This window comes from Triticum urartu, chromosome 2 (assembly GCF_003073215.2).
Source record: "Triticum urartu cultivar G1812 chromosome 2, Tu2.1, whole genome shotgun sequence".
NCBI classification, from domain to species: domain Eukaryota; kingdom Viridiplantae; phylum Streptophyta; class Magnoliopsida; order Poales; family Poaceae; genus Triticum; species Triticum urartu.
Window position 1 is genome coordinate 675,746,872 of NC_053023.1, and position 14,964 is coordinate 675,761,835.

Genomic DNA, 14,964 nt, shown 5'->3' on the forward strand with positions numbered 1-14,964 from the left:
CATACCTTGCATACATTTTATTCTCTTAGAAAAGACCTTGCAGAGATGTTATGCTATTTATCAATTGCCCACATGAAACAACTCCAATGAGCTATCCATTGTCAAAAATGGTCGAAAAAGAATCCAACTAGGAGATTGCAAATATAAACACTGAAAATGAAGGGTCTGGCAAGTATTCCCCTTCCACTGTAAATTTTTCACCAATTTGTTTTTTATAGAATGGCATAGTAGGGGTCTTCCCTACCGTTTTCCATGAAGAAAATGGGCTTGGCAAGTTTCAGAACGATGAAAAAAGGAAGATTAATCGCATTATTCTATAAGTATCATTCGGTGGCTAAGATGCAAAACTCTTGTGTCCTTAATGTTGCAACCACATTCAAAAAATATAGCATATACAAAGACTACAAGATCAATTTGAACCACCAAACTCGTGTACCGCCGCGGCATAGTGTGTGCACTCGATGAGGGCCAGATCCAACCGCGGAGCAAAGGATCCTAGGGCAAAATGCGCTGGAAGTGGGACCCATGTGCAGGGGCGCGGTATGAACAACCTCTACCCTAAGTCGTATCAATCCTGGATTAGTGGTCGTTAACCTCAGGTTTAAGCACCTAACCCTGGTTAAGCGTCATAAAGCTTCCAATGGGCACGCTAAGCCATCACTGTCGCCATGCATCACACTGGTGCATCATAGTTCACCCCGCGCCCCTTCGCCGAAAGTCTCCTCTCTGTCACCAGCGCACACACAACACCCATGAAACTGCCTCATGGGCCTCACCTTCACGCATACGCCGAATCCCACATGTCAGCGTCATCGCACCATTTCTTCTTGTCCACAGCTGGAGGGATGCACAAGAATTTGTTCTCCCATCCAAACTCTCTCTCTCTCTCTCCTCCCATTATTTTATGTACATGTTGCACCTCCTCCTCCCACTGGTTGGAAGAAGCTCTCAAACCCCCTCTCCTCTCCTCCTCCCCCTTTCTCATCTAATCTCCTCCTCTTCATAGCTTGCCGTCCTCTCTTCTTCTCCCCTCCCGGCCATCGCCTTATCACACAGTGCGTGCTCTCTCTTTTGGTGTTCTCACCTCTCCTTTCCTCTCCATCCAAGCACTATCTTCTTGCACCTTTGTTTAGTTTCTTCCCTGTTTGCTTCTTTGTGGATCCAGAGTTTTTAAAAACCAAGCAGGAGCATAAACAACTGCATCGCTTTAAAAATCATTGCTTCCTTTTCCAAGGCTTCCTTTTAAACCTAAAAACAAGACACCACTCTGTTTCAATCTGATTTTTCTCCCTGTATTTTTTCCCTGCTTTTTTGGAGTTCTAAATCTTTTGCTTCCTAGCTAGTACATCAGTACATGAGCTAGAGAGAAGCATGGCAGGCCTCGACCTTGGCACCGCCGCGACGCGCTACGTGCACCAGTTCCACCACCTCCACCCGGACCTCCAGCTGCAGCAGAACAGCTACGCCAAGCAGCAGCATGAGCCCGCCGACGACGACCACAACGGCAACGGCAACGGCGGCAACTACGGCGCCCAGTACGGCGAGAACAACGACGGCGGTTCCTCATCCTCCGGCCCCGCCGGTGATGGCGCGGGTGGCGGTGGCGGGGGCGGGCCTGGGGACATGGTGGCGCGCCGGCCACGGGGGCGCCCCCCGGGATCGAAGAACAAGCCCAAGCCGCCGGTGATCATCACGCGGGAGAGCGCCAACACGCTGCGCGCCCACATCCTGGAGGTCGGGAGCGGCTGCGACGTGTTTGAGTGCATCTCCACGTACGCGTGCCGGCGGCAGCGCGGCGTGTGCGTGCTGAGCGGCAGCGGCATCGTGACCAACGTGACCCTGCGGCAGCCGTCGGCCCCCGCGGGCGCCGTCGTGACCCTGCACGGCAGGTTCGAGATCCTGTCGCTCTCGGGCTCCTTCCTGCCCCCGCCGGCTCCTCCTGGCGCCACCAGCCTCACCATATTCCTCGCCGGGGGGCAGGGGCAGGTCGTCGGCGGCAACGTCGTGGGCGCGCTCTACGCCGCGGGCCCGGTCATCGTCATCGCGGCGTCCTTCGCTAACGTCGCCTACGAGCGCCTCCCGCTGGAGGACGAGGAGGCGCCGCCTGCAACGGCAGGCATGCAGATGCAGCAGCCCGGCGACGCCGAGGCCGCGGCCGCGGCCGGCATGGGCGGCGTCCCGTTCCCTCCCGACCCGTCGGCTGCCGGTCTGCCCTTCTTCAACCAGCTGCCTCTCAACAACATGACCGGCGGTCCCGGCTCGCAGCTCCCGCCCGGTGCCGACGGCCACGGCTGGGCCGGCGGACGGTCACAGTTCTGAATTCTCACAGGTGCTTGGGAGATCGGTGTAATTGCTGTCGGAGGAGAGAAGGCGAGATCACGATGAGCAACCACAAGGTTTCAGGGCAGTTTGCAAAAAGGTTAGAGCACGAACGCACGAACGATCCAAGGAAACAATCTATCGTCTACTGCACTATTTCTATCTCTGTACAATTTCGTAGTGTTTTGTCGATCTCTGATCATGTTGTCCTCCTTGTTCTTTTTCTTCTTCTTCTTCTATTTTCTTTTCTTGTCTCTCCTGAACCTTAATCTGTGGCCTGTGTAACCTTCTCGATCTTGATTTTCAATATGGCTTTAAATAATTATCCCTCAATTTGTCCGAGCATATGCATGGGTCTAGTCATCTTGGTCTTGCTGGTATGTTGTTTATGTGGACGACAGATTCGATTCCAGCCGATAAGGAGGAAAATTTAGTGCTCTTAGTGTTCGTGTGGGCTTAATTAAGCTGTCAATTCCTACTTTATTAGATAGATCGATGTGTTGTAGATGCTTTTGGGTAATTATTTTTGTGTCATACAAAGGTGTTAGATGCCCTATGTGTACTCTAACGAAGTGATGTGTGTATATTATACTAGTCTTCACGACAGTTCAGCTTTGAGCTAACATAATCATGCATATCTCGTCACTTAGTTCTTTTCTGGTTCTGAGTTTATGTTGGAGTTGTCAAATTGGGAACTGCATCACAATTCAGTTGTTACAGTGCTTTGCTCTCACACGTGTGCATGCTTGCCGTTGTTTAAAGATCACAAAGGTACTATATACTACTAACTGCATCCTCACAGAAACAAGCTATAGCTATATAGCTCATGGGGAAGCCTCAGCTGTCTGTCTATGTTTCTTACTACCACTTACGTTTCCCCCAATGTTCTTCGCTCCTTGTCCTATTGAGTAATGTAAAGAACAGAACCATAGTTTTCAGAAGCTATTGGAACTTGCGCATTTAGAGACCTAAGGTTTCCACTGCTGACATGTGTTATGTTCGTTATTGCCTCTCTGTCTTCCATCACTGTTCATATGGTGGCTTAACTCTCCCTTGAACAAGTTGCTAATAATTTTATATGTAGAATTGGGTAGACGGTAAGCATACTCCTTTCTTGAAGAACATGCATGCATTTCAAGGTGCCAATCTGAGCCTCTCATGTGTTGAGATATATTAATTCCATGTATCATTCTGTAGAGTCCTTAAATATGCATCTGTGTATGTTTCATTTGTGTTGAATATATAGTTGGGATCCAAATCCTGTTTGGTTGCCGTGAAGCCCAACTTAGAGTTAAAATATAATCAGTTAAATAACTCACTGAATAGTTGCCAGTCAAATCATTCCATATATATTTTGATTGTCTACTACGTTGTCTAATTCAGTCTTACTGTATTATTCTCTGTATTAGACCTGCACTCCTGCAGTCATGTCCATGTGTATTTAACGAGAGTGGTTTTTCAGCTCCCGGGTGCCCCTACACCCTCTGTGATAGTAAATTCAGAAAAAATAGAAACAAAATTCAAAAAATATTGAAACTTTGCAACATCATATATGATTGAATTTTGTAGGTGATTGCAAGTTTTCATACCAAACAAACATTCGAGGAGTTCTACACAAAGAAATAGATTTCAGTCCTTGAAGTTTTGAGCACTTTTAGCACTGGAATCTGAAACTCGTGTGTGCACCTTTCTCTGCATGATTTGTTTTTATGAAACTTGCAAGAACTTCCAAAGTTTGACCATATCTGATGTCGTGAAGTTTCAGATTTTTTTTGAATTTTTTCCTATTCTTTGAATTTACTGTTCATAGAGAGTGTAGGGACACCCGGGAGCTATCACACCTTTCTCCTCTTCTTTTGTTTTTCTGAAATGTCCATTTGTATTCTAAAGCAAGGAGGAGAGACATACAATGCTAAGCATCTTTTTTTTGACAAATTTCGATTAATACAATCTGCAAGCTTCAGTATATGTTGTCTTAGTTTGGTCATTTGATTGAGAAGCCATCCACATTTGTGCATGTTGGTGTGATTCATAGGTAATTCCAGTTTTAAACTTGTATTGTTCCTATAGCGTACCACATACATGTCTGGATGAATAAATTCCAACCCAACTCACATAATTGTAGCACTGTGAAAAAAATTAAGCACATTAATTTAGTTCTCCTTTTAGACGTAGAACAAGATCTATGCACCAATATTCTAGGTTGAACAAGATTTAATGTTAGATTCGAGGCTTGCAGATTTACCCAGCCTACCCGTGTTGGTTGATTGGGCGTGAGTTGACAACTTGTCATCCATTTGTTGACGTGTACATATGCTTTTTATCATGCACAGTATACTTTTTTACAAGACGTTAGTCATACAACCTTATTAACAACTATCTCATTTGATTTGCACTTCAACCTCTCTTCAGTTTAAACAGCTTCAAAACACCGGCTCCTCAATCTTTTGAAATGGGGAGGAGACTTTAAATCTAGTCCAAATTACAATATGGTTACGCACTCAAATATTCACATTATAACAAATTAAATATGTTGTTCAAAATAGAATTTATTGATCAGGGATCAATATATTGATCAATTTGCGCTAAAAATATATATTGCTCAATTATAGAAGGATTAATGCATGTTAGATACACCAAAACTATGAGTTCAAATGATAGATCCATAGTTGTATGTTCCCCGGCTTAGTATATATGCATGGATCAATACAGATAGAGTTTTGTGAAATATTGGAAAGTACCATTCCCATCATAACAAGTGTGAAATTTTCTGATGGTCGAGTCTGTCCATGTATCACTCTCCCTAGCGCCGACCTAGGGGGTGACCAAATTTCTCCTTTGCAGGAGCCACCGCGGTCTTTTCTATTCACCTCTCTGCTATTGCATGTTGGGACTTGGAACAACCTCCGATTCACTCTCTGGATGATGACGGGGCTTCTTCTTCCTTGCCTTGGTTTGGACCGCCAATTATCTTCCTTTCATCTCCATGAAGGAAGGTGTATTGTGCGATGATGGCATCGGGAAGAGGAGTGCCCGCGGTAGTACAAATTAGGGCTATGCACACCATTCGGGCCCCCAATCGCACACAGTTTCTGGAACCGCGTGCTCGCATGGGCTGGTGTTGCGAGGGTGTGGGGGGGGGGGGTCATCACTGACCAATGAGAAATTGCGGGTGATGGCAAAACCGTCCCACACAGTTGCATTTTCACAAATTATGTGTGATAATGAGTACAATCACCCACAATTAATTTATGGGAAACATGTGCGATAGTACATTATTTCTGACGGGTGGTGAAAAGAAAATTGTGTGCGGTCCTTTTGTTTATCGTGCATGATATGTTTCTTCTAGAATATGTGCATTAAACTATCCATCAGAGAGGCTTCATTTCTTCAATTGTTTGTATTGTAGATATCCACTGCATACGGTTTGTTTTATTAAACCGTGTCCAATGCACAGTGATCAAGACAATATGTTTTCTTTACTATAATTTAACACATGGAATTCATATCAAATTGGTCAGAATATGAATTGGAGCATAGATAGACAACAAAATTCTTATCAATCAATGTAACAAATATATGTTCAACCTCAATTGCATAATTGATTGACGTCACAAAATAGCATCATACATATAGCATGGTTGATCATGCAAGTGTACCAATACAAGTACCAAAGCAGACATATTGGGCATCTAAAGCTATCATCGTCATAGAGGGTGAAATTCCAGGTGAAGGACAATCGGGTCTTTGACATTCTTGAAGAAGAGGAATGGCTATATTGTGCTTGGCTTCCTTCATGCGTAGGGCATGAACATATTTAGTCCAATTCTTATGTATCAATGAAGAGTCGAAGAGTGGGTTGGCACTCCTGTTACATGGACCTACATACATGGAGTTAATGTTATTAGGATGTATTACGAAATTGCACAATATGTACTATGTAATGAATGAAGCAAACCATTCTCGTAAATCACAATGACTTCCATTGTGAACATGTTGTTACACAAAATAAATATAATTAGTTGAAATGGGAATTAGGACATGTATGTGAATGTACGGGTGGAGTTCCCGGTCCATATTCATATATAAACATGTGCTAACATCAATGGATCTAAATTGGTTAGACAACACATTTTAATATTTTTATGTGTTGTTACTGCCTGACATTTTCCTGCACACGAGGTCCTACAAAAAAACTTGTCTCTCAATTCAATATTCCATCATACGAAAAGTTGTGTGCAATTTCATAATGATGTACTATAAGGCAAATGATACATTTCATGCTTTTATCAGCGGTCCATAGGCAAGTCCAACACAAATCCATAAATGTACTATAGACCCGAAACCTTTTCGGACATATTATATCTTTCCGGAATTTTCGAAACACTTCCAGGACAATCAGAACACTTCCGGATCCATCCGAAACACTTTTGGTGCTCACTCTCTAAAACTTTAGTTCTCATCATAATTACTACCCGTTAAGCGTGTGACCATTCAAGTTCAGAATAAGCGGATATGACCCGAACCACATTCCGTTCAATAGTTAACAGTGAGATCTGGACACCTTTCATAACTCCCGCATATTCACAAAGTACTGGAGCGAATCTTTTGTTTACAAATATCGTCACTTTTACTTCACGATACGTTATAAAACCCGAAGTGAGATTGATAGTACATAGAATCGCCAGTACCCTCGGTAGGGTGACGAACGCAGCCGAAAGTACCAAAACGGAGGTGAAACAAGGAAGTTACCCTGGTTTGAGCCTCCATGGACGAGTAACACCCTATGTCCAGCTTCTAGTTTGTATTCATGGCGGAGTACCGTGTGGGAGGGTTACAGTGGGGGATGATGTATGACTATCGAGAGTATGTTTGTACCAGAGTAGATGGGAATAGCCGGCTCTAGCCCCCGCCATATATAGGCGATGGGGGACATGGTTTTACGTATGATATATGCAATCTGGTTGCCACCATCTTGACTTGTACGCCTAGATGATCCCTTGATTCTTATCCGGGCTCCAGGGCTCCCTCCTGCGGTTGGACCCTCGCTGAGCTTCATGGGATCCACATCGAGAGGCCACCCCCTGTGTATTACACCGACAGTAGCCCCGGAGCATGCTACCAATGAGAACCCACGCGGGCTCCCTATGTCTCCGTGGCCTGGTTTCATGAGTACGGCTTCAAGAAGGTCTTCGGGCTTGCCCTTCTATGGCTTCTTAGGGGGGGGGGCTCTTTTTAGATTTAGAGTGACTAGCAGAGGCTTTAAGGATTAGGTCCTTATGTAGTGCTTTGTGTTGCATCGAGGCCCCCGGGGCCAAGGCTATTTTTTAGGCTTGCTTGCTCTTTGTTGCCTTGAAGTGTGACAGCTCGAGGGTTTGGGGAAGTTGCGATCTTCGCAAATTGAAGCCTGACATCAGCCTCTCCTCGTCTCGGAGCGTCACTAGCTCACCTCGTCTTGTCTTGTCATAAAGGGCAGGAGGATCGTCGTGGCACCTCTCAGTTTTGTATTGACTGGTGTATCATGATGGTTGTGCCTAGATTCTCATGCCCGCATCTCATGAAATGAGAAACCGTAGGAGATGTGGTGCACGTGTGGCACCGTCGAGCCCATCATTTAGGTGTTCTGCCTACACAATGATGGATACCTTCACACCAAGAGATCCCTAAGAATATCTCTCCATCGTCGGAGGAGAAAATCCCAATCTTGAGTTATTAAGTTTTGTGTCATACTTTTTTTATGCACGTGTAAGTTGCTGTTATGATCACCCTGTTACAGTTTACATTAGAACATCCCCAAAGTAAATCATCTGGTATGAAGATACTTGATACTCTCATGGTCTAAGGAATTATACATATGTTAACATTCTCTGTGTTATTAACTATCAACTTGTGACGGAAGGATCTCATAGTATAACAATCAACTTGGGTCAATTCAACACAAGTGTTCTTCTAACATTGTGCCCTCAAACATGTCGACATCATCATTACACTTAACTATGCCCATCATCTGTAAAAACAATCATCATGCAACACTTGAGCTTGTCCTAGACGCAAGACTAGAAATCTATTTCACCGCTTATAATTCTACACGTGCACATGAGTTTTCCTCTGAGCTTCTTGGTTTTTGCAGACTCGAGAACCATAGAAGTTATAACATAGAATATAAACATTAATCATTGATACATCTCCAACGTATCTATAATTTTTTATTGTTCCATGCTATTATATTATCTGTTTTGGATGTTTAATGGGCTTTAATATGCTATTTTATATTATTTTTGCGACTAACCTATTAACCGGAGGCCCAGTGCCAGTTTCTGTTTTTTTGCCTATTTTAGTGTTTCGCAGAAAAGGAATATCAAACGGAATCCAAACGGAACGAAGCCTTCGCGAGGATTGATACGTCTCCGTCGTATCTACTTTTCCAAACACTTTTGCCCTTGTTTTGGACTCTAACTTGCATGATTTGAATGGAACTAACCCGGACTGACGCTGTTTTCAGCAGAATTGCCATGGTGTTTTTTTGTGCGGAAATAAAAGTTCTCGGAATGACCTGAAAATCAATGGAGAATTATTTTGGAATATATAAAAAATACTGGAAGAAAGATCCACGTCAGGGGGCCACCACCTGTCCACAACGGTGGGGGGCGCGCCCCCTGCCTCATAGCCCCCCTAACGCTCCACCGACCTCAACCTTGACTCCATATATTCACTTTCGGGGAGAAAAAAAATCAGGGAGAATGGTTCATCGCGTTTTACGATACAGAGCCGCCGCCAAGCCCTAAACTCTCTTGGGAGGGTTGGTCTGGAGTCAGTTCGAGGCTCCGGAGCGGGGAATCCATCACCATCGTCATCATCAACCTTCCTTCATCACCAATTTCATGATCCTCATCGACGTGCGTGAGTAATTCCATCGTAGGCTTGCTGGACGGTGATGGGTTGGATGAGATTTATCATGTAATCGAGTTAGTTTTGTTAGGGTTTGATCCCTAGTATCCACTATCTTCTGATATTGATGTTGCTATGACTTTGCTATGCTTATGCATGTCACTAGGGCCCGAGTGCCATGATTTTAGATCTGAACCTATTATGTTTTCATGAATATATGTGAGTTCTTGATCCTATCTTGCAAGTCTATAGTCACCTACTATGTGTTATGATCCGGCAACCCCGAAGTGACAATAATCGGGACCACTCCCGGTGATGACCGTAGTTTGAGGAGTTCATGTATTCACTATGTGTTAATGCTTTGGTCCAATACTCTATTAAAAGGAGGCCTTAATATCCCTTAGTTTCCAATAGGACCCCGTTGCCACGGGAGGGTAGGACAAAAGATGTCATGCAAGTTCTTTCCATAAGCACGGATGACTATATTTGGAATACATGTGTACATTACATTGATGAACTGGAGCTAGTTCTATGTCACCCTAGGTTATGACTGTTACATGATCGATCGCATCCGGCATAATTCTCCATCACCGATCCAATGCCTACGAGCTTTCCATATATTGTTCTTCGCTTATTTACTTTTCCGTTGCTATTGTTACAATCACTATAAAACCCAAAAAATATTACTTTTGCTACCATTACCTTTTGCCACCGTTACCACTACTATCATATTACTTTGCTACTAAATACCTTGCTGCAGATATTAAGTTTCCAGGTGTGGTTGAATTGACAACTCAGATGCAAATACTTGAGAATATTCTTTGGCTCCCCTAGTGTCGAATCAATAAATTTGGGTTGAATACTCTACTCTTGAAAACTGTTGCGATCCCCTATACTTGTGGGTTATCAAGACCATTTCCTGGCGTCATTGCCGGGGAGCATAGCTCTATTCTTTGAGTCACTTGGGATTTATATCTGCTTATCATTATGAAGAACTTGAAAGATCAAAGAACCAAGATTTTTCCCTCAACTACGAGGGGAGGTAAGGAACTTCCATCTAGCTCTGCACTTGATTCACCTTTTGTTTTGAGTGAACTTGCGACACCTAAACCTGCTTCTACTATTAATTCTGATATGTCGCATGTTATTGATGATGCCACTTCTGCTATGCATGATACTTATGATGAAACTACTTCTATGCTTGATACCACTGTGCCACTTGGTGAATTTTTTGATGAACAACTTGCTAGGGATAGAGAAAATGAAATTATTGAAACTGATAATATTGATGAAAGTGATGATGAAGATTCTCCCCCTAGATATGAATTGCCTATTGTTCCTGAGGGTTATGTTATGGATGAAGAAACTGCTAGAGACTTTCTTGCCTGCAATCATAGAAGTGATCTTAAGAAACTATTGGCTAAGCTTAAAGAAAAATCTCTGAATGCTAGAATGAAATATGATCCTGCTTATGCTACTTCACCTATCTTTATTACTGATAAGGATTATGATTTCTCTGTTGATCCTGATATAATTACTTTGGTTGAATCTGATCCTTTCTATGGCTATGAATCTGAAACTATTATGGCACATCTTACTAAATTAAATGATATAGCTACCCTGTTCACTAATGATGAGAAAACTCGCTATTATTATATCCTTAAATTATTTCCGTTCTCATTAAATGGTGATGCTAAGATTTGGTTTAATTCTCTTGATCCTGGTTGTGTGCGTAGTCCCCAGGATATGATTTATTACTTCTCTGCTAAATATTTCCCCGCTCATAAGAAACAAGCTGCCTTAAGGGAAATATATAATTTTGTGCAAATTGAAGAAGAGAGTCTCCCACAAACTTGGGGAGGCTTCTCCAATTACTTAATGCTTTGCCTGATCATCCTCTCAAGAAAAATAAAAAAACTTGATATCTTTTATAATGGACTAACCGATGCTTCAAGAGATTACATGGATAGTTGTGCTGGTTGTGTTTTCAGGGAAAGAACTGTTGATCAAGCTGAAATTCTATTGAATAATATGTTGACTAATGAATATAATTGGACACTTCCTGAACCAACTCCTAAGCCAACTCTGAAGAAAAGGGGTATTCTATTTCTCAGTCCTGAAGATATCCAAGAGGCAAAGAAATCGATGTAAGAAAAAGGTATAAAAGCTGAAGATGTTAAGAATTTACCTCCTGTTCAAGAAACTAATGGTCTTAATTCATTACCTATTGAAGAAACACATGGTCTTGATAAATCGACATAGGTAGTAAAGGTAAATTCTCTCTATGATAAATCTGAAATCCCTCATGCTAAGTTTGCTAGCCAATGTTTGGATGAATTTGATAACTTTATGGTTAAGCAAGAAGATTTTAATGCTTATGTTGGTAGACAATTGAAACACAATTCTTATATGATTGAACACTTGAGTGATTATATGGCTAGTGTTAAAGGTGAACTTAAACTTATTAGTAAACATGCTTCTATGGTTACCACTCAAGTATAACAAGTACTTAAAGCTTAGAATGATTTGCTCAATGAATTGAATAGTAAAAATAATGACTTTGTTGTTAGAGTTGCAACTAGAGGAGGTAAAGTGACCCAGGAACCTTTGTATCCTGAGGGCCATCCTAAGAGAATTGAGCAAGATTCTCAGAGAGCTAATGTAGATGCACCTAGTCCTTCTAAGAGGAAGAGAAAGAAAAATGATAGGACTTTGCATGCTTCTGGTGAACCTGTTGTTGACACACCTGAGAATCCCAATGATATTTCTATTTCTGATGCTGAAACACAAGCTGGTAATGAACATGAACCTAGTGATAATGTTAATGATGATGTTCATGTTTATGCTCAACCTAGCAATAATAATGATGTAGAGATTGAACCTGATGTTGATCTTGATAACCCACAATCAAAGAATCAACATTATGATAAGAGAGACTTTGTTGCTAGGAAGCACGGTAAAGAAAGAGAAGCATGGGTTCAGAAACCCATGCCCTTTCCTCCTAAACCATCCAAGAAAAAGGATGATGAGGATTTTGAGCGCTTTCCTGAAATGATTAGACCTATCTTTTTGCATATGCGTTTGACTGATATGCTTAAAATGAATCCTTATGCTAAATATATGAAAGAAATTGTTACAAATAAGAGAAAGATACCGGAAGCTGAAATTTCCACCATGCTTGCTAATTATACTTTTAAGGGTGGAATACCAAAGAAACTTGGAGATCCAGGAGTACAAACTATACCATGCTCCATTAAAAGAAACTATGTTAAAACTGCTTTATGTGATCTTGGAGCCGGTGTTAGTGTCATGCCTCTCTCTTTATATCGTAGACTCGATTTGAATAAGTTGACACCTACTGAAATATCTTTGCAAATGGCTGATAAATCAACCGCTATACCTGTCGGTATTTGTGAGGATGTGCCTGTTGTGGTTGCAAACGTTACTATTTTAACGGACTTTGTTATTCTTGATATTCCCGAGGACGATAGTATGTCTATTACTCTTGGAAGACCCTTTTTGAATACTGCAGGGGTTGTTATTGATTGCACCAAAGGCAATGTCACTTTTCATGTTAATGGTAATGATCATACGGTACACTTTCCGAGGAAGCAACCTCAAGTCTACAGTATCAATTCTATTGGAAAATTTTCAACAATTACTATTGGAGGTTTTGAATTTCCTCTTCCTACTGTCAAGAAGAAGTATGATATTCTTATTGTTGGGGACATGCATATCCCCGTTGAGGTAACCTAGTGTTATTCGAAAATTCGCTGGTTTCATGTTACTCGAAATGAGTTTGTTAACAAGACCTGATCAACCTTGTTAGTGGATTCCTTTTGATGAGCATGAGATGGATGAAGTTAGAAAACACAACTCTCTGTACCCTCTTTTTACTTTCTGTTATTTATATTAAATAAAGCAAAAATAGTATTTTTTCTATCAATTTTCTGAATTATCAATGCAATAAAAAATACCCCGAAAATAAAAGTTCTCCAAATGCCCTGAAAATTAAATATGATTTTTTCTAGAACATTTGAGAATATCTGGCACTGAGAACACAGCAGGGGGAGCAAGCACTTGGCCACGAGGGTCCAGGGCGCGCCCCCTGCCTCGTGGGGCCATGGTGGCTACCCTCCACTTATTCCAGCTGCCACACACTCCTTCTTCCCCCCAAAAAAATCACTAGCCAGCTCAAACCCGAGTCCAAGCTCATCTTGCTGCCATTTTTGATCTCCTTGCTCAAAGCTCCATTCACAAAATTGCTTTAGGGGGTTGTTCTTTGGTATGTGACTCCTCCAATGGTCCAATTAGTTTTTGTTCTAGTGCTTTATTCATTGCAAATTTTTGCTGCTTAGGTGACCCTGTTCTTGAGCTTGCATGTCAAATTTATATGGTCAAAAGTAGTTTTAATGCATGATATATCCTCTAGGCACTTGTAGGAGTAGTTGCTATCAATTTTGTTGAGTTTGTTTCACTTTTATTTTGAGTTACTAAAAATTTCAGAAATTTTTCAGAGGAAGAAATATGTTTAGAAAAATGTACCAAGGTGGTTCTTCAAGGAAGCAAGGACCCAGACCCGCAATACGCGATGCGGGTGAGGAACCACCAAGAGATGCTCAAGTGCGGCCTTGTGAATGGCCGTCAGAGGACTTCATGATTCGAGTAGGAATCAAGGAGAAATTTGAAGCATATGTGTGTAATGCTGATCTTGAGAGCTTCGAGGCAGATAAGTGCCGCCAGTACTGTCACCTAACTGATTCCTTTGTGAGAAGGTTCAAATTTTCATCTCCATGTAATTCTCACACTATACTGTTTCATCTTTATGATAAATCTTATACAATGGACTTCGAAGATTTTACCACTTCTTGTAAACTTCCACAATGGGGTGATGTTAGTGAACCTCCCAAATCTGAATTTAGAGATTTTATTGCTAGTATAACTGTGGGGGAATCTAGAGATGTAACCCAAGCCACCATAGGGAGCATTCATTTTCCTGCTATACATTATTTTGCTCTCTTCATAGGAAGGTGCATAAAAGGTAAAGATGAAGCATGTCACATGTGTGTACCTGAACTCAGCGTTCTCAGGAGCATTGTTTTAGGAGATAAACAATACAACTTGGGGGCTATTGTTGCACGTAGGTTGCATAATAATTGTATTCATGGAGATTTCTTTGGTGGAATTTATGCAACTCGTATAGCTAACTTTCTTGAGATACCCATACGTCGATATGGTATTGAGTTGCCTCCTACTTATTTAGATTATGATGCTATGGTTCGTCATCAGTTTGTTGAGAGGAATGATCAGTTCCTCCAGTACCGACTAATCTTTGACAGATGACGCACCTATGACATCGCTCTCCCTGCTCCTACTTTCCTTGACTTTCAGGCAAAGGGGAGATATGTTATAACCAGGGAGGAGGCGACCAAGTACGAGAGAAGGGCGGAGACAGCTCGCCTCCAAGCTGCAGCTCATCAAGCAATTGCCATTGCATCTCAGTACAACCCCAGCTACAACTTTGGATATCCTCCAGGCCAACCGTGGCCATAGAACAACTTAGGCCAAAAGCCTAAGCTTGGGGGGAGCACGTATCTCTCACCGACATTACATTCATGTTCACACACTCATGCTAGTTCTCGGTGCTTGTCGGTGTCAAAACCGGCGGATCTCGGGTAGGGGGTCCCAAACTGTGCGTCTAAGGCGGATGGTAACAAGAGGCAGGGGACATGATGTTTTACCCAGGTTCGGGCCCTC

The 14,964-nt window shown here is 42.2% G+C and overlaps 1 protein-coding gene across 1 annotated transcript; it reads left to right on the forward strand.

Annotated features, from left to right (window-relative positions):
- The first annotated feature begins 900 nt into the window (after positions 1-900).
- Positions 901-2,652, forward strand: LOC125539650 (AT-hook motif nuclear-localized protein 23-like). Its single transcript, XM_048703149.1, has 2 exons — positions 901-1,055; positions 1,340-2,652. Exon 2 carries the CDS (start codon positions 1,372-1,374, stop codon positions 2,317-2,319), a length of 948 nt encoding a protein of 315 aa, XP_048559106.1. The 5' UTR covers positions 901-1,055; positions 1,340-1,371; the 3' UTR covers positions 2,320-2,652.
- Positions 2,653-14,964: the final 12,312 nt, after the last annotated feature.

What these genes read in the sequence shown, in the direction of transcription:
- LOC125539650 (XM_048703149.1), top strand. Translation starts at nt 1,372, where the DNA reads ATGGCAGGCCTCGACCTTGGCACCGCCGCGACGCGCTACGTGCACCAG.